This window comes from Oryx dammah, unplaced genomic scaffold (assembly GCF_014754425.2).
Source record: "Oryx dammah isolate SB20612 unplaced genomic scaffold, SCBI_Odam_1.1 HiC_scaffold_28, whole genome shotgun sequence".
Lineage (NCBI taxonomy): Eukaryota > Metazoa > Chordata > Mammalia > Artiodactyla > Bovidae > Oryx > Oryx dammah.
The window spans coordinates 113,469,878-113,493,088 of NW_024070212.1; the positions used below are offsets into that span (position 1 = coordinate 113,469,878).

General features: G+C 45.9%; 1 protein-coding gene across 1 annotated transcript in view; it reads right to left on the reverse strand.

Moving 5' to 3' along the window:
• Positions 1–4,117: 4,117 nt before the first annotated feature.
• ASB18 (ankyrin repeat and SOCS box containing 18) overlaps positions 4,118–23,211 on the reverse strand; it is a 78,322-nt gene continuing 59,228 nt past the window's right edge. The window contains exons 5-6 of the mRNA XM_040231826.1: positions 7,099–7,212; positions 4,118–5,888 (exon numbers count right to left, since the gene is read on the reverse strand). Of these exons, the coding sequence (XP_040087760.1) occupies positions 5,703–5,888; positions 7,099–7,212 (300 nt within the window). The 3' untranslated portion in view covers positions 4,118–5,702. The remainder of the gene's footprint in view (positions 5,889–7,098; positions 7,213–23,211) is intronic.

Genomic DNA, 23,211 nt, shown 5'->3' on the forward strand with positions numbered 1-23,211 from the left:
ATGAAAAGCACTTGGCAAGCTAATAACATCCACAATTGCAGTGATTAAGCTCTCACAGATCTCCGCATCAGGACCGGTCACGAGCAGACAGGCTCATTCTCCAAGCCTGTATTTTATGCTGTTTTTGTAGAGGGTTAAGTGTCCTTTGCCAAAGTTCAACAGCCTGCTCCATCAACATGAAAACATAAGGTTTATTTCGAAGATGGAAACCGTGGTGCTTATATACAGTTACTGGGATTTGCAAATGCTTAAAGAGTCGTTTTGATTTTCTTCAACACATGCAGAATTGATGATTATTATGTAACGTAAAACTAAATGGATTTTGAGTACACCAGAAAGAGAGGCCCAGGGCAGTGTTCAGCATTTTAAGCATGGCACGTTGCATGGTGCCATGCCTGTGCCCTGCCTGCCTGTGGGCTGTGTCTGTGACTCTCCTGCTGTCCAGGTGATGGGCGTGCTGGAGACGGGCAAATCTTCTCAGGACCATTGTTGGCAGAGAACCTCACATGTGCATTTTGTATTTTCACCCCTGCTACAATTTTTTCACTGTTATTTTATTTTTTGCTTAATCAAGAAAATTGCTAGCAGGAATTAAAGGGTGAAAAACTATCAATGAATTCCATCCCATCTGATGATTAAGATAACCCCCAAACCACCACCATTTTTGTCCCATACACTCATGGCCATATGTCAGGGATCGTTTTTAGCACAGCTGGAGTCACTAGAACCGAGGTGACTCTCTGTGGTCAGATGGCAGTTGTATGAAAGTGAAGTTGCTCAGTCGTATGTGACTCTTTGCGACCCCATGGACTGTAGCCCACCAGGTTTGTCTGTCCATGGGATTCTCTAGGCAAGGATACTGGAGTGGGTTGCCATTTCCTTCTCCAGGGATCTTCCCGACCCAGGGAGTGAGCCCGGGTCTCCTGCATTGCAGGCAGACGCTTTACCCTCTGAGCCCCCAGGGAAGCCCTGGCAGTTGTATAGCCAGCGATAATAAAGTTGGAGGGAAGATATTCCTCTGCTATCTTTCTCCTTTTTAGTAGTAAGAGCATCTGCTCTTTTATTACCTTCTGAATTTTGAACCATGTGAATGCGTCATTAAACAGTACCTTTAAAATTAAAGAAAGTTTAGGTCTTATGGAACTGAGTTTATGTAATATACTCAGAGGTAAAAGTAATGATGTTTTATGTGAACTGTTTAAGAATGGAAAACATTTTTACTCTTTAATAAAAGAAATACCAGGCTATGTTTTTTTCCCTGCAAAAGAAGATAGCCAAGATAATTCTAGCTTTAAAGCAGAAGGTAGTTGCAGATGTTTTCTCAGCTAACTTACTTCTCTCCTCCAATATCTTTTCTGTCTCCCTCCTTCCTCTCTTTCTTCTCTTAGTCTTGTCCTTCTCCTCCCCTCTTTTCTTTCTCTTATCTATGTGGAATTATGCAAGTCCCCTTCATTTCAGAACTTCCTCCCACGTGGAGCATAGAGCAGGACTAGACACAGTCATCACTATCACAAATTTTTCAGTTATTTTATTTTTTGCTTTGTTGTTCAGTCGCTCAGTCTAGTCTGACTCTTTGCAGCCCCATGGGCTGCAGCACGCCAGGCTTCCCTGTCCTTCACTATCTCTAGGAGTTTGCTCAAACTCAGGTCTGTTGAGTAGGTGATACCATCCAACCATCTCATCCTCTGTCACCCCCTTCTCCTCCCGCCTTCAATCTTTCCCAGCATCAGGGTCTTTTCCAGTGGGTCAGTTCTTGGCATCAGGTGGCCAAAGTTTTGGAGCTTCAGCTTCAGCATCAGTCCTTCCAATGAATATTCAGGGTTGATTTCCTTTAGGATTGACTGGTTTGATCTCCTTACTGTCCAATAAAATTCTTGGGGATGAAATAGTGAAGACAAATTCTTTGGCAGTGGAGGAATTTCAGGCAGTTACAGGGAGATGTCTGGGTTTCACTGTGAGAATCTTGTTGTTTTCAGCAGTAATTTGGGAGGAAGTGTGTTTTTGAAATGTAATAATTGGTCATTATTGTCAGAGTTTTAGAAATGTGAAGTCAGTGTGGGGAACTCCCTGGCAGTCCAGTGGTTTGGGACTCCATGGTTTTATTGCTGAGGGTGCAGGTTCGATCTCTGGTCAGGGAACTAAGGTCCTGAAAGCTATATGGTGTGATTTTAAAAGAGTTCTACTTTGCGGCGGGACTCCAAAACGTATTTAAAATTTAGTACATTTCAGAAGTATAACCAAAGTGTTCTCTGAGGAGGATGAGATGGAGAGGGGAGCTTGAAGAATAGGCTGTGTCAGACCGGCAGGTTCACTCAGATTCTCATTTGCAGCATCCCAGGGGAACAGGGCTCTTGAGTGGCTGCTGGGGCTGTATTTCTTACTGTTTGCCTTCCTCATTTGTTCTCATAAATAACGTTGCTTTGCTTTTCCGTTTCTACAGTCTTTATCCCAGCGTAAGGCTATTTCCTTCTAACAATAAGACAATCATAATAATAGAAGGAGCCGTTTATTATGGCGTTCCTCCTCCTGACCACTTCTGGCTCTGAGGCTTTGCACCGTGCACTCCTACTTCAACCATGGGCAGGGGCGTCACCCAAGCTCGTTAGCGATATTAAAGTTCCCAGACCCGCAGCATCCAGGCCCCACTCTGGATGCCAGTGTCAGAATCCGCATTTTAACAAGATCTCTTTGGAGCGGAGAAGCCTGCTGCCATCATGCACGGTCTCACTGAGTCCTACCCCAGTGTGAGAGGTGCGCATGCATTCACTTCCCAGCTGAGCAAACTGCAGCCGATTTTGGTTAAGGAACGGTTCCTCTTGCTCGGTGGAGCAGCCTGGATCTGAAGCCCTACGTCTGAGGTGTCACTGTGGACTCCTCCAGTGTATTGCATCCCTTTCCAGGACAAAGAAACTTCCCAGTGTCTCCCTGGGGCTTCCCCATGGCTCAGCAGGTGAAAAATCCGCCTGCAATGCAGCAGATGCAAGGGACTTGGGTTCGATCCCTGGGTTGGGAAGACCCCCTGGAGGAGGGAATGGCAGCCCTTGCCAGTATTCTCACCTAGAGAATCCCATGGACAGAGGAGCCTGGCAGGCTACAGTCCATGGGGTCACAAAGAGTCAGACAGGACTGAAGTCACTTAGCATACACACACACAGTGTCTCACTAGGACCACATCTTCTCACCTGCTTCATGGCTCCTCACAGCCTGTACAGTGAAGTTCAGAATCCTCGAGGTCCTCCTGATTTGCTTCCCAGCTCCTCCAGCCCTGCCTCCTTCCAGTTGTGAAAGCCTGGGGCCCGTCCCCTCAGGACCGATCACTGTCCCTCCATCAGGCATGCACCTTCCTGCACCCCAGCCTTTGTTCAGCTTTTCCTTTTGACCCAGTGGTGGCTCCTGAACGTCGATGTGGAAGAGGCTTGGGGAGAGGTCTTGAGCTGTGCTTATGTAGGTCAGGTGAACTGGCTGTCTCAAAGGGCAGGGTGTGGGAGGGTCAGCTGTCCTATGCCTCCCTTGGCCTGACCCGCTGTGTTGAAACCTGACCATCCCTCAAGACCCAGCCTGGCTCCTCTTTTTGTGACATCCGTCCTCACTGGGTGGCCCTGCCAGGTCCCCTCTTCAGCACCACAGTGGGCTTCACTCATGGCACAGACAATATCCCACCTTAGACAACAGTCATCTGCTGGCGTGTGAAGCGCCCTTCCAGACTGCCACGGTGGGATGGTGTCCCCGCCAGCCCCAGGTTCATCCCAGCTGCACTGTGTGCTGGCTCAAACTGGGAAAAAATGGAGCCACTGCTTATCCTGAGGATGCTCACAGAGTCCTTGTTGTGAAATATGGGGTTTAACTTTTGAGGTCTAGTAAGGCCAACAGAGGGCTTCCCCGGTGGCTCAGCAGGTAAAGAATCTGCCTGCAACAAAGGAGACATGGGTTTGATCCCTGCATCAGAAAGATCCCCTGGAGGATGAAATGGCAACCCACTTCAGTATTCTTGCCTGGAAAAATCCCATGGACAGAGGAGCCTGGCCAGCTGCAGAGCCCATAGGGTTGCAAAGAGTTGGACTCGACTGAAGTAACTCTGCACGCGTGCATGCAAGGCCAACAGATGAGAAGAGAGATCTTCAGACCAGTGAAGAGATAGTTTATTCCTCACAGTTCCCAAGAGAAGGGCCACTCCACATGGGGGAGCACCAGGGTTGGTCAGGAGGTGGGGGCGGGAGGAGGAGATGTGGGCAGGAGCCTTGCTTGCAGTTTCCATGGGGATGGATACACGGGCACAGGACTGGCTAATCGCAATAACTGCAGTGGGCTCAGAGGCAGAGGGGTTGCCCCCAGGTGTCTGGGTGGCCCTGGTTGGGGCAGGGGGTTGGGGGATAGGGACAGGAGACCCAGGGAGGTGGTAGGGTGTGAGCCCTGGGCTGGTTGAGTTGTATTTGAAAAGGATGCTTGGGGGCACATTGTTGTCTTTAAGACCCGGCTCCCCCGGGGGGGGGGCCCCCCAGTCCCGGTCCGAAAGGCCCCAGGTGTCAAAGCACCAGAATATAAAAAATATAAAAACATGGTTAATCCAGTCCTAGGCTTTAGAGCTTCCTCCTGTTACGGATGCTCAGGCTGAGCTGAGGGCAGCCTCCATGAGCCTGCGTCTGATTCTGGCATCCTAGACTGTTCCCCACAGCTGGATCAGCTGGGTCTGCTGGGGCCATTGGACAGAAGACTCGCACAGGATCAAAGTGTCTGCTCACCACCCTTCCAGGGTCCTCCGAGGGGCTCTGGGCAGTGACGCGCTCGAAAGCACCAGCGGGCTCCTGGGCAGGGGCTCTCGTTACGGAAGCACGTGTCCTCTCTGCATGTGGACGTCTGTCATGTTTGGGGAGGCAGAGTCTTCCCGGGGGGGCTGAGCTCTAGGAGGGGTGTAATGTTTTCCTATCCTAAGTCAGAGGGTCTGAAGTTTGGGGCTGGGGCCAGCAGGACTGTGGCTGAACCATCGTGGGCAGGGAGACCAACTCTGGGAAAAATACATACACCTTTTAGATCAACCTCTGTGGAAAGGTAGTCCATGTAGTCACGTATGGATGTGAGAGCTGGACTGTGAAGAAAGCTGAGCGCCGCAGAATTGATGCTTTTGAACTGCGGTGTTGGAGAAGACTCTTGAGAGTCCCTTGGACTGCAAGGAGATCCAACCAGTCCATCCTAAAGGAGATCAGTCCTGGGTATTCATTGGAAGGACTGATGCTGAAGCTGAAACTCCAATACTTTGGCCACCTGATGAGAAGAGCTGACTCATTTGAAAAGACCCTGATGCTGGGAAAGATTGAGGGCAGGAGGAGAAGGGAACAACAGAGGATTGAGATGGTTGGATGGCATCACCTACTCGATGGACATGAGTTTGGGTAAACCCCGGGAGTTGGTGATGGACAGGGAGGCCTGGCGTGCTGCAGTCCATGGGGTCACAAAGAGTCGGACACGACTGAGCGACTGAACTGAACTGAACTGAACTGTGGAAAGGTACTTTGTGATACATGTACTATGACATTCACAGTTTCAATTCTCAGAAGCAACCCTGAGAGACGCAGAAAGGGCTTTTATTACCATCTCCATGCCCAGGTGGAACCTGAAGCGGGGTGAGGTCTGTGCACTGGGTGGGTGGGAGGTCCCATCCAAGGCCCGTCAGAAGAGCACAGTGTCCTGGGCCACACTGCTGGGTTTCAGTGCAGAACCCCCTCTGGCTCCAGAAGCAAGTAGTTTTGCAGGGACTCCGGCAAGGGCAACAGAGGCACGAGGGAAAAGCACTTTCTGCCAAACGATTTCCGGATGGTGCCGCGGCAGAGATGCTGCAGACAGCGGGGTGTGTGGGCCAAGGCAAAGAGGGACCGGTAGAAAGCCTGGTGCATCTGAAAGAAGGTGGGAAGTGTCAGTCTGGGCATGTGGAACCGGCACGCTTCCTTCTGTTTCCCAGAGAGAAGAGCCCTGATGACATGGGGAATCCTCTCATGGCTACTGATGAGACAGAGAGAGAGAGAGAGAGAAAGAGTGTGTGTGTGTGTGTGTGTGTGTAAGTAGTTGTGTGTGTGTGTGTCAGTTGCTTCAGTCATGTCTGATTCTTTTCAACCCCCATAGACTGTGGCCCACCAGGCTCCTCTGTCCATGGGTTTCTCCAGGCAAGGATACTGGAGTGGGCTGCCATGCCCTCCTCCAGGGGATCTTCCCAACCCAGGGATCGAACCTGGGTCTCCTGCACTGCAGGCAGATTCTTTACCATCTGAGCCACCAGATCCTACCCAAAGCGGGTCTGGGCACTTTTCTGTAGGGTGGCTCCTGCCCAGTCAGAGGGAAGTCTGTTTTGGGTGATCTCAGATAATACGGGTCATTTCCTCGAATTCCTAATCTGCACAGGCGGCTTCCCAGGCGGCACCGGTGGTAAAGAATGTGCTAAAGGACCCGCCTGCCAGTGCAGGAGACCTAAGAGATACAAGTTTGACCCCTGGGTCGGGAAGATCCCCTGGAGGAGGGCACGGCCACCCACTCCAGTATTCTTGCCTGGAGAATCCCATGGACAGAGGAGCCTGGAGGGCCACAGTCTGTAGGGACGCACCGAGTCAGACACGGCTGAAGCAAATTAGCTTGCGTGTGTATAATCTGCACAGGACTCAAGTCAATAAAACATGAGGGGCCATTTTCTAGAGGCTTCTACCCAAAAAAGTTCCTTTCTTAATCAGCAGTCACCTGTGGATTTTGTCGTGTATGAATGCAGTGCCCACAGCTGCCTCGGTCGTATCCTGAGATGTCATAAGGTGAAGCGGACACACAGGAGTCTGGATCTCCATGGCCCACCCTCCCTTGGACACTGGTTATGGAGCCCTGACCTTCCTAAACCAGGGTGGTCCTTGCAGCCCACAGCACCCCAACCAGACCCATGGGCTGAATCAGTAATGAGCCTCCAGAAGAAAAACAGAAACACTCAGACATGTCCCCGATTTGCCGTTCTCTTTCCTTCCCCAGATGTTTCATCCTTTCCCGGATATGAGTGCAAAACCCCACATAGGAGAACAGAAGTAAGACAACAGTCTGTACTAACGGAGGAAGAAGGGGCCACCCTCTCACCTGAAACACTTCTTCAGGGATCACCTCCTTCCAGGACTCGGAGACACGGAGCTGAGGGTAGGAGTTGAAAAGAACCTCGATGACCGCGGGGACTGCTGCGCAGCTCTTCAGCACCTGGTCGGAAATGGTGGGAGACACATTTTGGGTGGGCTGGGTTTTGGGGCTAGGTGGAAAAGGCTGAGGAGGTGGGAGGGGGTGCCTGCATCCTGCTTCAGCCACTTCCTGGCTGTGTGACCTCTCGACCCTCCCAGGGAACAATAGCATCCCAGTAACAAGAGTCCCTTGGACTGCAAGGAGATCCAACCAGTCCATCCTAAAGGAGATCAGTCCTGGATGTTCATTGGAAGGACTGATGCTGAAGCTGAAACTCCAATACTTTGGCCACCTCATGCGAAGAGTTCTCATTGGAAAAGATCTTGATGCTGGGAGGGATTGTGGGCAGGAGGAGAAGGGGATGACAGAGGATGAGATGGCTGGATGGCATCACCGCCTCAATGGACATGGGTTTGAGTGAACTCTGGGAGTTGGTGATGGACAGGAAGGCCTGGCGTGCTGCAATTCATGGGGTTGCAAAGGGTTGGACATGACTGAGCGACTGAACTAACTAACAATACAATAGGGTCCTGGTCAGGCCCCAGGTGTCTGGGCCAAGGAGTTCCCAGTAGGGATATGCTGATGCTCTCTGGGTCTGGAGAGCTGCTCAGAGAAAAGAAATCAGAATGCCTGGGTGGGGGGAGGGGTGCGGTGGGGGGCTGGGGTGGGGTGGGGAAGGAGTCTGCACAAGGGTGGCGTTCCCAATTTCTGGCTTCAGTTTTCTAGTGTGTCAGGAAGTTGGGGGAGAAGAGTTGCTTTGTTGTTGGACTTTTTTTCTCCCCTTGGTTCTGGTTTATTTTTGTAGTCCCTACTGGCCAAGGGTGCTTGTTTTCTAATTGGCAAATTCTGCAATTCAGGTCCATTGGCTTCATCATAAAGATGGAAAGTGTTTGCTTTTTAAAAGTAGAAATCTTTTGTTGTTATCATGGAGAAGTTTGAAAGTCCACAAAAGTAGACTGAATAGTAGGGTAAACGCTCGCGTACCCACCATCAGCTCATGGCCCATCCTGCCCTCGCCACACTTCCAGTCCCCCTCCCTCATGTTATCTGAGAGCAAATTCAGCGTAGCCCGTCATGTCATCTATAAATATTCGTGTGTCTCTTAAAGGACGTTTAGAAGAAAGACAAATGCAGAATCATTGTAACGGCTGAGAAATTAACCATAGTCCCTACCTTTCAGTCGTGTCTGACTCTGTCGACTCTATGGACTGCAGCCCGCCAGGCTCCTCTGTCCATGGGATTCTCCAGGCAAGAATACTGGAGTGGGTTGCCGTGCCCTCCTCCAGGGGATCTTCCCGACCCAGGGATCCAACCTGTATCCATCTATCCTGCATTGACAGATGGATTCTTTACCACTAGCACCGTGTGGGAAGCCGGTTTCTTAGTATCATCTAATATATACTCTATATTTAAATTCACAACTTTCTCTTAAATGCCATTATATCAAAACAATCATTTGTTGGCTTGAATAAGAATTCAGATAAGCCCCACAGCTTTACACTGGTGGAGACGATGTATTTTCAGATCTCTCTTTTTTGTTTTGTGTGATTTATTTGTTGAAGAAACTGGGTTATTCATCCTGTGGAGTTTCTCACTGTTGGGCTTTTGCTGATTGTATCCCTGTGGGATGCCGCTTTTTCTCTGCTTTCTGTAAATTAGTAGTTGGATTTAGAAGCTTGATGGAATTCAGATTTGATTTTGGGGAAATCCCATGGACAGAGGAGCCTGGTGGGCTATAGTCCATGGAGTTGCAAGAGTCAAGACACGGCTTAGCGACTAAATAACAGCAGGGCAACTTCATTATTCTCTGTTTTTGAGGTTTAGGATTTACCAAGTGCTGTGAAACAGTTTTGTTTATATCTCGGTTGAAAAACTGAGGTTAAGCCATTTTTTTCTGAGGTCAGGCACCAAATAGCTGCAGTAGATAACTGTCAGAGCCAATTGCAACCTGGCCAGCATCCTGCTCACGGGCTCCTGAACGCACTCAAGGCAGTTGCCCCCTTTAGAACCTGCCTGGCTTCTTTCTGGGCTTCCCTGCTGGCTCATTCAGTGAAGAATCTGCCTCCAGTACAGTAGAACCAGGTTCAGTCCCTGGGTTGGGAAGATCCCCTGGAGGAGGAAATGGAAACCCACTCCGGTATTCTTGCCTGGGAAATCCCACTGACAGGAGCCTGGAGGGGTATAGTCCAGGGGTGGCAAAAGTCAGACACTTATTGACTAAACCACTACCTAGCTTCTTTCAGATGTAACACCCCTTGAAGATACAGAAAGGGAAAGTGTCAGTCGCTCAATCACGTCCTGCTCTTTGCGACCCCATGGACTGTAGGCCGCCAGGCTCCTCTGTCCATGGGATTCTCCAGGCAAAAATACTGGAGTGCTTTGCCAGGGGATCTTCCCAACCCAGGGATCGAACGTAGGCCTCCCACACTGTGGGCAGATGCTTTACCATCTGAGCCACGGGGAAGCGTAAGCAAGATTTAAAAATTTCAGATTTCTCTTTTTCAGAGATAACACCTATCAACATTTGGTATATACTAAGGTTTTATGTATTTAGAAAGGAATTAGTATAAAAGACAAAACTGAGCTAGTGATTTGCATACTATTTTGAAAATTGACTTTTCATCAAAAGAGATTATGAACAATTCAAAAATTACAAATGAGCATTTAAACATTATTTTTAGTGGCCATATAATATTGTATGAATGTATCATAATGAATTGAATGAGCTAACTATTGTAAGTTGTATAATATTTTTTTATCTTATCAACAATGAATACCTTGAATATAGTTTCTCTGTGTCCAACCTTTCCTATTTAGATTGCTTATACTGAATTGCTGGAAGGAGAACTACAAGTCAATGAGTGTGTATACTTTTTCCCCCCTTTTTAATGTTTATTATTTTTCTCCATAGTTTTTATTTATTTTAATTGGAGGCTAATTACTTTACAATATTGTGGTGGTTTTTGCCATATATTGACATGAATCAGCCACGGGCATACATGTGTTCCCCATCCTGACCCCCCTCCCACCTCCCTCCCCATCCCATCCCTCAGGGTCATCCCAGTGCACCAGCCCTGAGCACCCTGTCTCATGCATCGAACCTGGACTGGCAATCTATTTCACATATGGTAATATACATGTTTCAATGCTATTCTCTGAAATCATCCCACCCTCCCCTTCTCCCACAGAGTCCAAAAATCTATTCTTTATATCTGTGTCTCTTTTGCTCCCTTGCATATAGGGTCATCATTACCATCTTTCTAAATTCCATATATATATGTTAATGTACTATATTGGTGTTTTTCTTTCTGACTTACTTCACTCTGTATAATAGGCTCCAGTTTCATCCACCTCATTAGAACTGACTCAAAAGTTTCTTTTTAATAGCCGAGTAATATTGCATTGTGTCTATGTACCACAGCTTCCTTATCCATTCCTATGCCAATGGACATCTAGGTTGCTTCCATACCCTAGCTATTGTGCTGTGAGGAACACTGGGGTACACGTGTCTCTTTCAATTCTGGTTTCCAATGAAAGTGTATACTTTAAAGGTCTTAAAACATACTGTCAAACTGTAAGTGTATAAGTTGTTACCCTTTTTGAAGAACTGAGTATGAGAGGCCCTCTTTCTTCCTACCCAGATCATCTCATTAATCATTTAAATTTATAGGCACAAGTTGAAATATTTACTATTGGTTGACATTTGTCTTTTTTTAATGAATTGCTAGATTATGTCTTTTGCTCATTTTTTATATCCTGTGTTCTTTTTTACCATTGTGAAAGTCGCTCAGTCATGTCCGACTCTCTGCAACCCCATGAACTAAAGAGTCCATGAAATTCTCTAGGCCAGAATACTGGAGTGGGTAGCCTTTCCCTTCTCCAGGGGATCTTCCCAACCCAGGGATTGAACCCAGGTCTCCCACATTGCAGGCAGATTCTTTACCAGCTGAGCCACAAGGGAAGCCTCGCTGATTTAGAAATATACTTTATTTATTAAGGTTATTTTTAAGATAGAAAATCATTTTTTGCAAATAATATTTTATCCTCCTCAATATTAAGATTTATTTTCCTTGTCTTATTACATTGACTAAAGCTTTAAAATTCAATGTTAAATAACAGTAATTGGTAAGAGGCATCATCTAAATTTAATAGGACTAAATTTAATAGGACTGTCTCTAATCTTTCACCATAATCTTGGATAGTAGTTTCACATAAATTTGTGAATTGACAAAATTTATTCACAAAAAATAAATTTTGTGAATTCACATAAATTTGTTGCTTTTCAGTTGCTAAGTTGTGTCTGACTCTTTGCAACCCCATGGATTGCAGCATGTCAGGCTTCCCTGTCCTTCACTATCTCCCAGAGTTTGCTCAAATTCATGTCCACTGAGTCGTGATGCTATCTAACTATCTCATCCTCTGCTGTTTCCTTCTCATTTTGTCTTTAATCTTTCCCAGCATCAGAGTTTTTTCCAGTGAGTCAGTTCTTCCCATCAGGTGGCCAAAGGATTGGAGCTTCAGCTTCAGCATCAGTCCTTCCAATGAATATTCAGGGTTGATTTTCTTTAGGATTGACTGGTTTGATCTTCTTGCAGTCCAGGGGACTCTCAAGGGCCACAATTCAGAAGCATCAATTATTTGGTGCTCAGCCTTCTTTATGGTTCAACTCTCACATCCATACATGATGACTGGAAAAAACATAGCTTTGATTATATGGACCTTTGTCGCAAACTGGTGTCTCTGCTTATTAATATGCGGTCTAGTTTTGCCATAGCCTTCCTGCCAAGGAGCAAGCATCTTTTAATTTCATGGCTGCAGTCACCATCCACAGTGATTTTTGGAGCTCAAGAAAATAAAGTCTGCCACTGCTTCCACTTTTCCGTTTCTATTTGCCATGAAATGATGGGCTTTAGGGTAGTCAATGAAGCAGATGTTTTTCTGGAACTCCCTTGCTTTCTCCATGATCCAACTAATGTTGGCAATTTGATCTTTGGTTCCTCTGCCTTTTCTAAACCCAGACTGAATATCAGGAAGTTCTCAGTTCACATACTGCTGAAGCCTAGCTTGAAGGATTTTGAGCATAACCTTTCTAGCATGTGAAATGAGCACAGTTCTATAGTAGTTGGAATATTCTTTGACTTTTTGGGTTTGAAATGAAAACTGACCTTTTCCAGCCCTGTGGCCTCTGCTGAGTTTTCCAAATTTGCTGACATATTGAGTGCAGCACTTTAACAGCATCATCTTTTAGGATTTTAAATAGCTCAGCTGGAATTCCATCACCTCCACTAGCTTTGTTTGTAATAATTCTTCCTGAGGCCCAGCTGACTTCATACTCCAGGATGTCTGGCTCTAGGTGAGTGAGCACACCACTGTGGTGATTCGGGTCATTAAGACCATTTTGTATAATTCTTCTGTGTATTCTTGCCATCTCTTCTTAATCTCCTCTGCTTCTTTTAGGTCCTTACAGTTTCTGTCCAGTACCCAAGTACTGGATTTTGAACTCTTTTATTGACTATAAGGAACATAGTTCCTTATAGTTCCATTTCTTCTAAGGAATTCTGGCCCACTGTAATAGATAAAATGGTCATCTGAATTAAGTCTGCCCATTCCCGTCCATTTTAGTTCACTGATTGCTAAGATGTCAATGTTCAGTCTTGCCATCTCCAGCTTGACCATGTCTAATCGACCTCGATTTGTGGACCTAACATTCCAGGTTCTTATGCAATATTGTTCTTTACAGCACTGGACTTTATTTTCACCACCAGACCCATCCAAAACTGAGCGTCATTTCTGCTTTGGCCGTGTCTGCATTCTTTCTGGAGCTATTAGTAACTGCCCTCCGCTCTTCCCCAGTAGCATATTGGACAACTTCCCACCTTGGGGCTCATCTTCTGGTGTCATATCTTTTTGCCTTTTCATACTGTTCATGGGGCTCTCCAGGCAAGAATACTGGAGTGGGTTCCCTCCTCTAGCGGACCACATTTTGTCAGAACTCTCCACTACCTGTCTCCATGACCTGTCTGTCTTGGGTATCCCTGCACGGGATACCTCATAGCTTCCTCGAGTTATGCAAGCCCCTTTGCCATGGCAAGGCTGTGATCCACGAAGGGGATAAATACTTTGTTCTAAGTTAAAGAAATATCTTTGTATTACTAGATTCATGATTTAAGTTTTTAATGTTTTCTAGCCAAATCACTACAAAAAGATTATCCAATACTGACCTATTTTGCCTTTCATAAAACAGTCTCTATTTGGCTAGTCTTCTAAATAGAATGGTAGATTCAATTTGTTAAGATATTTTTCATCTTTTAATAAATAAGTTTGCTTTACAGTTTTAGTTTTTTGAGCTATTAACATTACTGTCAAGTTTTAATGTCACTCAGTGTTAACTTAGTAAAACTGTCTGAGACGATGTCTATCTTTTTAATACTCGGGGAGGTTTCGAAAAGTAGATAGTTATAGGAAATAAGAAAGCATGATGGACTTTGCATTTGAACCTTTAGCTGCAGGTGATAATATTTTCTATTTTTTCACAGTTACTGGCATATTTTATTTTGGTTTATTCTTGGCTTAATTTTGTTCATCTATATTTTCCTGGAAAAAAAGGAAATTCAGCACTGCAGGTGTACTGGTCAGGGTGGTAACAGGAAACAGGGCACATTTAAGGTTATTCCAGGAGGGCTATTGATCCAGGGCTTGTTTGGCCAGGTGTGTGTGCAGAATAACCACGAGGAGCAGTGCTTTGACACAGAGCTGGCAGTGGAGCTCATTCCCACTCCTGGGCCTGCAGGGTGAGGGAATGGAGTGGGTTGTCTTACCAGGAGCAGAGGGACACTCACACCAACCTCAAGCTGAGAGAGTACCTAGTGAACACACCCTCTCACCTCACTCTCCTTCTTCCTCGGCTTCTGGGACACTGCCCTGATGAAGCCCAGGGAGCAGAGAGCCAGGAGACCTGCAGATGGGTCCATGCAGGTGGAGAACAAATTTGGATGGGGACGGTTATCTGCACTGTATCTAAGAATAAGCCCCCTTTCTCATCTGGAATTCACTGTTGATTGTCTCCAGAGAAGGCAATGGCAACCCACTCCAGGGTTCTTGCCTGGAGAATCCCAGGGACAGGGGAGCCTGGCGGGCTGCCATCTGTGGGGTCACACGGAGTCGGACATGACTGGAGTGACTCAGCAGCAGCAGCAGCAGCAGCAGGGATTGTCTCTGCATTGTGTTTTGCATATTTAATGTCTTGCTGGAATTCTATTTTAATTATTTTTTTGTCAATAAATCAGCTATTGGATTTCTTTGATCAATTCTCTTTAAAAATATTCCAATCCATTAATTTTTGCCTTCATCTTATTAATTCTTTTCTCCTTTTCTCTTCCCAGCTCCTTGGATTGACCACTCAGTTAACTTGGCAATATGTTTTTCCTTCAGTTCAGTTCAGTCACTCAGTAATGTCTGACTCTTTGCGACCCTATGGACTGCAACATGTCAGGCTTCCCTGTCCATCACCAACTCCCTGAGCTTGCTCAAACTCATGTCCATCAAGTTGGTGATGCCATCCAACCATCTCATCCTCTGTCATCCCCTTCTCCTGCCTTTAATCTTTTGCAGAATCAGGGTCTTTTCCATGGAGTCAGTGCTTCACTTCATGTGGCCAAAGTACTGGAGTTTCAGCTTCAACATCAGTCCTTCCAATGAACACTCAGGCCTGATCTCCTTTAGGATGGAGTGGTTGGACCTCCTTGCAGTCCAAGGGACTCTCAAGAGTCTTCTCCAACACCATAGTTCAAAAGGATCAATTCTTCAGTGCTCAGCTTTCTTTATAGTCCAACTCTCACATCCATACATGACCACTGGAAAAACCATAGCCTTGACTAGACAGACCTTTGTTGGCAAAGTAATGTCTCTGCTTTTTAATATGCTATCTAGGTTGGTCATAACTTTCTTTCCAAGGAGTAAGGAAATGGCTGCAATGACCGTCTGCAGTGATTTTGGACCCCAGAAAAATAAAGTCAGCCACTGTTTCTCCTGTTTCCCCATATATTTGCCATGAAGTGATGGGACCAGATGCCATGGTCTTAGTTTTCTGAATGTTCAGCTTTAAGCCAACTTTTTTCACTCTCCTCTTTCACTTTCATCAAGAGGCTTTTTAGTTCCTCTTCACTTTCTGCCACAAGGGTGGTGTCATCTGCATATCTAAGGTTATTGATATTTTTCCCGGCAATCTTGATTCCAGCTTGTGCTTCCTCCAGCCCAGCGTTTCTCATGATGCTAGTAGTAATAATAAATATGTAGGTGCCATAGTACTCTGGTGGAGGAATCACCAGGTGCTAGAAATGACAGCTGAGTCAGACCTAGATGTGCAATGGTGTGGTGAGTTGGTCAAGGAAAGATTTCTGCAGGAAGTGACATTCAAGCTAAGACATGGGACAGCAGTTCCAAAAGATGTGGAGAGTTCTGAGGACTAGGATGTTCAAGGTATAGAAAAGAATTATCAGACATGGGAGGCGAGAAGGAACAGAAAGTACTGGCTGTGGGACTTCCTTGGGGTGCAGCAGATGAAGGTTTGCCTGCCAATGCAGGAGACATGGGTTCCATCGCTGGTCCAGGGAGATCCCATGTGCTGTGGAGCAACTAAGCCCGTGCATCAAAACTGCTGAAGCTCATGCTCCCTAGAGCTTGTGCCCCCAACAAAGGAAGCCACTGCAGTGTGAAGCCCATGCATCCCAGTGAGGAGTAGCTCCCGACTGCTGCAACTAGAGAAATTCTCACAAAGCAACAAAGACCCAATGCAGCCAAATATAAGTAAATAAATAAAATTATACATATATAAAAAATATTGACTGTGATGTGAGGTTTGACACGGGGGGTGGGGTGGGTAGTGAGAATTGAGACTGGAGAGGACAGCAGGTCAGAGCCAGAAGCATGCTGTCGGCCATGGTAAGAAGCTGGGCTTTATCTTCAGGGTACTGGAAAGCCCTTGAAGGGTGATGAGTGGAGAAGTGACAGGGTCAGATTTTAATTTTAGAAATATCACCATGGCTACAGTGTTGACAAGAGTTCCATGGGGCCATATTGGAGGCAGACAGTTGAGTTACGAGGATATTTTTGCAATCTAGGGGAGAGATTTGTGCGTGTTCGGTCTCTCAGTCGTGTCTGACTCTTTGTGACCCCCTGGACTGTAGCCCACCAGGCTCCTCTGTCCACGGGACTCTCCAGGCAAGAGTACTGGAGTGGGTAGCCATTTCCTCTTCCAGGGGATCTTCCCAACCCAGGGATCAAAACAGGGCCTCTTACATCCTCTGCATTGACAGGTGCCTTCTTTACCACTGAGATGATGGTGGCCTAAACTCAGCTGGTGGCAGCCAGGATGGAAAAAGAAGACTGAGAGATATTTAAGAGGTTGAGTTGAGAGACTCTGCAGGCTGAGTTTCCCATTCCTGAGATGGTCCTTCCCCATCATCTCTTGGGCAGCTGGAGTACCCTCATTCCCTTTGGCCTTCAGCCTCCCCTACCCCACCCAATCAGCCTTTGGCAAGAGCACCTCTGAGCTGGCTGCACCTGGTGGTCAGGGCTCTGCCTCCCCTCGGGCCGCATCAGCACCTCTGACACAGCTAAACGCATCTTCCACTTGGATACGTCCTTCTCTTGGCTTCCAGAAGCCACATGCTCATTCCTTCGCCACCCACGCTGCTGCTTCTACTCTGCTGCTCTCTCGCCTGCGCGTCTTCTCATGCTAGGATGGCCTTGGAGTCAGTCTTCATTCCTCGTCTCTGTTCTCCCTCCCTGGTGATCTCATTCAATTTTCTGGCTTTAGACACCATCCAAATGCCACCAACTCTCTAAAGTCTATCTCCAGGTTGGTCAAACCTCCCTCCCAACCTCCAGGTTTGAATATCCAATTGCTTACTTGATTATCTCCTCGTGGCTGGCTCTATCTTACACTTAAGGCATCAAAAACAGAACACCCGAGACTCCCCCCAGCCCCAGACGTCCTTTCTCCCTGAGCTTCCCCTTACCGCTTGATGGCACACCCATCCTTCCAACATCTCAGGCTAAAAGCCTTGGAGTCATCTTTAAAGCCTTGGAGTCATCTTTAACGCCTTGGAGTCATCTTTAACTCCTCTTCTCACATATCCCGCATCCTACATCCAATCTGTCAAGAAATCCTGCTGGCTCTACCTTCACGAGATATCCAGAATCCATAATGTCTTTTCCTTTTTGGCTGTGCTGCACAACTGGTGGGATCTCAGTTGCCCCACTAGGGACTGAACCTGGACCGTGATTGTGAGAGCCTGGAATCCTAGCCACTAGGCCACCAGGCATTCCCTGTTTTCAGACTACGGCCTTCGTCCACGCCAGCATGATCCCTCAGGTGCATTGTGGCCACAACCTCCTAAGCCATCTCTCCACTTCTATTCTGCTCCTCCTAAAGTAGATTCTCAACATGGAGACCACAAGGAGCCTCAGAGAATGTCAGTCAGGTCATGCCACTCCTGTGCTCAAACCACTCCAATGGCCAACGTCACTGCAGTGGCCTCGGGGACCCCACAGCCTGTCCTGTCCTCCAGTTCTCTCACCTCCTGATGCTGTCCCATGGGTTCTCTCCACCTTCAGCCTCACTGTTCCCTTGTTGTCCCCCATGTTGGGGGGAGTCATGGACTCCCTTGGAGTCCCTTGGAGTCATGGACTTCGTCTTATCTACTGGGCTGTTCTTTCCCCAGACACCTGCATAGCTGATTCCCTCATCTCTCTCAAGTCTACTCAAAACCATCCATCCTAATACGCTCTTTAAAACATGCTGCCTCCTGCCCTGGTTCCTCTCTCCCAGTCCTTATCACTTTATTGGCCCATTATTATGCTCATTGTTTAATGCGCATCTCCCTCATTAGAATGTAAGCTCCATGAGGGCAGCAATACTTTCCCCCAAGTCTAGTCACCTCTTGATGAAAGGGAAAGTGGAGAGTGAAAAAGTTGGCTTAAAGCTCAACATTCAGAAAATGAAGATCATGGCATCTGGTCCCATCACTTCATGGGAAATAGATGGGGAAACAGTGGAAACAGTCTCAGACTTTATTTTTGGGGGCTCCAAAATCACTGCAGATGGTGATTGCAGCCATGAAATTAAAAGACGCTTACTCCTTGGAAGAAAAGTTATGACCAACCTAGATAGTATATTCAAAAGCAGAGACATTACTTTGCCAACAAAGGTCCATCTAGTCAAGGCTATGGTTTTTCCAGTGGTCATGTATGGATGTGAGAGTTGGACTGTGAAGAAGGCTGAGTGCCGAAGAATTGATGCTTTTGAACTGTGGTGTTGGAGAAGACTCTTGAGAGTCCCTTGGACTGCAAGGAGATCCAAACAGTCCATTCTGAAGGAAATCAGCCCTGGAATTTCTTTGGAGGGAATGATGCTGAAGCTGAAACTCCAGTACTTTGGCCACTTCATGCGAAGAGTTGACTCATTGGAAAAGACTCTGATGCTGGGAGGGATTGGGGGCAGGAGGAGAAGGGGACGACAGAGGATGAGATGGCTGGATGGCATCACTGACTCGATGGACGTGAGTCTGAGTGAACTCCAGGAGTTGGTGATGGACAGGGAGGCCTGTGTGCTGCGATTCATGGGGTCGCAAAGAGTCGGACACGACTGAGCGGCTGAACTGCACTGAAGTGAATCTAGGTCATTCATTAGGTATCCTAAGCACCTAGTATGACTCTGGCAAATGGCTGGTGCTCAATAAATATCTGTTGAATAAATAATGGGTAAGTAGAAATTTTTATTTTTTCAAAAAAGCACTCAGAAGGCATGTCTTATGAACCCTTGATATCTAAAAGTGTCTTTCTTTTGCTGGTAAAATATGAGCTATCTTGGTTGAATATAGAATTCTAGCATCTAAGCCTTTTCTTTAAAAATCTGTAGATGGCAGCCTGGTGCTCTGTGATGAACTAGAGGGGTGGGATAGGGGGTGCAGTGGGAGGGAGGCTGCAGAGGAAGGGGATATATAAATATATATATATGGAGAGAGAGAGAGAGAAAGAGTGAGCTATGACTGATTTGGTCATCTGAGTTAAATTCACCCATTCCAGTCCATTTTAGTTCACTGATTCCTAGAATGTCGACTTTCACTCTTGCCATCTCCTGTTTGACCACTTCCAATTTGCCTTGATTCATAGACCTAACATTCCAGGTTCCTATGCAATATTGCTCTTTACAGCGTCGGACTTTGCTTCTATCACCAGTCCCATCCACAGCTGGGTATTGTTTTTGCTTTGGCTCCATCCCTTCATTCTTTCTGGAGTTATTTCTCCACTGATCTCCAGTAGCATATTGGGCACCTACCGAGCTGGGGAGTTCCTCTTTCAGTATCATTTTGCCTTTTCATACTGTTCATGGGGTTCTCAAGGCAAGAATACTGAAGTGGTTTGCCATTCCCTTCTCCAGTGGACCACATTCTGTCAGACTATTCTTAGAAGAAATGGAGTAGCCATCATGGTCAACAAAAGAGTCTGAAATGCAGTACTTGGATGCAATCTCAAAAATGACAGAATGATCTCTGTTCATTTCCAAGGCAAACCATTCAATATCACAGTAATCCAAGCCTATGCCCCAACCAGTAATGCTGAAGAAGCTGAAGTTGAGTGATTCTATGAAGACCGATAAGATCTTTTAGAGCTAACACTCCCAAAAGATGTCCTTTTCATTATAGGGGACTGGAATGCAAAAGTAGGAAGTCAAGAAACACCTTGGGTAACAGGCAAATTTGGCCTTGGGATATGGAATGAAGCAGGGCAAAGGCCAATAGAGTTTTGCCAAGAGAACGCACTGGTCATAGCAAACACCCTCTTCCAATAACACAAGAGAAGACTCTACACATGGACATCACCAGATGGTCAACACCGAAATCAGATTGATTATATTCTTTGCAGCCAAAGATGGAGAAGCTCTATACAGTCAACAAAAACAAGACCAGGAGCTGACTATGGCTCAGATCATGAACTCCTTATTGCCAAATTCAGACTTAAATAGAAGAAAGTAGGGAAAACCACTAGACCATTCAGGTATGACCTAAATCAAATCCCTTAGGATTATACAGTGGAAGTGAGAAATAGATTTAAGGGACTAGATCTGATAGACAGAATGCCTGATGAACTATGGATGGAGGTTTGTGACATTGTACAGGAGACAGGGATCAAGACCATCCCCATGGAAAAGAAATGCAAAAAAGCAAAATGGCTGTCTGGAGAGGCCTTACAAATAGCTGTGAAAAGAAGAGAAGCGAAAAGCAAAGGAGAAAAGGAAAGATAATAAGCATCTGAATGCAGAGTTCCAAAGAATAACAAGGAGAGATAAGAAAGCCTTCCTCAGTGATCAATGCAAAGAGATAGAGGAAAACAATAAATGGGAAAGACTAGAGATCTCTTCAAGAAAATTAGAGATACCAAGGCAACATTTCATGCAAAGATGGGCTCGATAAAGGACAGAAATGGTCTGGACCTAACAGAAGCAGAAGATATTGAGAAAAGGTGGCAAGAATTCACAGAAAGTGAAAGTGAAGTTGCTCAGTCGTGTCCGACTCTTTGCAACCCCATGGACTGTAGCATATCAGGCTTCTCTGTCCATGGGATTTTCCAGGCAAGAGTACTGGAGTGGGTTGCCATTTCCTTCTCCAGGGGGTCTTCCCGACCCAGGGATTGAACCCAGGTCTCCTGCATTGTAGGCAGACGCTTTACCCTCTGAGCCACAAGGGAATACACAGAAGAACTGTACAAAAGATCTTCACGACCAAGATAATCACGATGGTGTGATCACTCACCTAGAGCCAGACATCCTGGAATGCAAAGTCAAGTGGGCCTTAGAAAGCATCACTATGAACAAAGCTAGTGGAGGTGATGGAATTCCAGTTGAGCTATTTCAAATCCTGAAAGATGATGCTGTGAAAGTGCTGCACTCAATATGCCAACAAATTTGGACAACTCAGCAGTGGCCACAGGACTGGAAAAGGTCAGTTTTCATTTCAATCCCAAAGAAAGGCAATGCCAAAGAATGCTCAAACTACCTCACAATTGCACTCATCTCACACACTAGTAAAGTAATGCTCAAAATTCTCCAAGCCAGGCTTCAGCAATATGTGAACCATGAAATTCCAGATGTTCAAGCTGGATTAAGATAAGGCAGAGGAACCAGAGATTAAATTGCCAACATCCGATGGATCATGGAAAAAGCAAGAGAGTTCCAGAAAAACATCTATTTCTGCTTTATTGACTATGCCAAAACCTTTGACTGTGTGGATCACAATAAACTGTGGAAAATTCTGAAAGAGACGGGAATACCAGACCACCTGACCTGCCTCTTGAGAAACCTATATGCAGGTCAGGAAGCAACAGTTAGAACTGGACATGGAACAACAGACTGGTTCCAAATAGGAAAAGGAGTACGTCAAGGCTGTATATTGTCACCCTGCTTATTTAACTTCTATGCAGAATACATCATGAGAAACACTGGGCTGGAAGAAGCACAAGCTGGAATCACGATTGCCAGGAGAAATATCAATAACCTCAGATATGCCGATGACACCACCGTTATGGCTGAAAGTGAAGAAGAACTAAAAAGCCTCTTGATGAAAGTGAAAGAGGAGAGTGAAAAAGTTGGCTTAAAGCTCAACATTCAGAAAACGAAGATCATGGCATCTGGTCCCATCAGTTCATGGGAAATAGATGGGAAAACAGTGGAAACAGTGTCAGACTTTATTTTTTTGGGCTCCAAAATCACTGCAGATGGTGATTGCAGCCGTGAAATTAAAAGACACTTACTCCTTGGAAGGAAAGTTATAACCAATCTAGACAGCATATTAAAAAGTAGAAACATTACTTTGCCAACAAAGGTCCATCTAGTCAAGGCTATGGTTTTTCCATTGGTCATGTATGGATGTGAGAGTTGGACTGTGAAGAAAGCTGAGCACCGAAGAATTGATGCTTTTGAACTGTGGTGTTGGAGAAGACTCTTGAGAGTCCCTTGGACTGCACGGAGATCCAACTAGTCCATTCTGAAGGAGATCAGTCCTGGGTTTTCATTGGAAGGACTGATGCTAAAGCTGAAGCTCCAGTACTTTGGCCACCTCACGCGAAGTGTTGACTCATTGGAGAAGACTCTGATGCTGGGAGCGATTGTGGGCAGGAGGAGAAGGGGACAACAGAGGATGAGATGGCTGGATGGCATCACCGATTTGATGGACATGAGTTTGAGTGAACTCCGGGAGTTGGTGATGGACATGGAAGCCTGGCGTGCTCCAATTCATGGGGTCGCAAAGAGTCGGACATGACTGAGCGACTGAACTGAACTGATGACTGAGTCAAGTTGTTGTATGACAGAAATCAACACTAACATTGTAAAGCAATTATCCTTCAATTAAAAAATAAAAAAAATATGTAGATGGGGAGTTCTTTGGTGGTGCAGTAGTTTGGATATGGTGCTTTCACTGCCATGACCTGGGTTCAATCCCTGGTTGGAGAATTTGGATCCAGCAAGCCATGTGGCATGGTCAAAAAAAAAAAATCTGTAAATGATATTTAATTGTCCTATGATAATAGTGCAGAGAACTCAGAGTCCAGTCTGATTTTTACTCCTTTAGGAACCTGTTTTTTACTTGGATGCTTTGCTAGGTTTTTCTGTGCCTTTTAAGAATGCTTTTGCTAGACTGTATATAGGTTTGTGTCTCTCATCACTGATTTGCAGAGAACATCCATTCAAGTCCTATACTTTAAGACTTTTCATTGTAGCTACGGTTTCTTCTATTATGTCTTTGATGATTATTTCTGATCCATTTGTTGTAGGTTCTTCAATAACATCATTTATCTGTGAGTTGGCTCTCTGCCCTTTATGACTATCACTTTGTCTTTCAATTTCTTGACTTTTTTTTTTGTTTGCACTTAAGAAGATCTTTTAACATTAGTCCTTTGTAGTGAACATTGTGGTTGACTTCCAAACACTCCAGACAATTAGATTAATTCAATCATGATCAT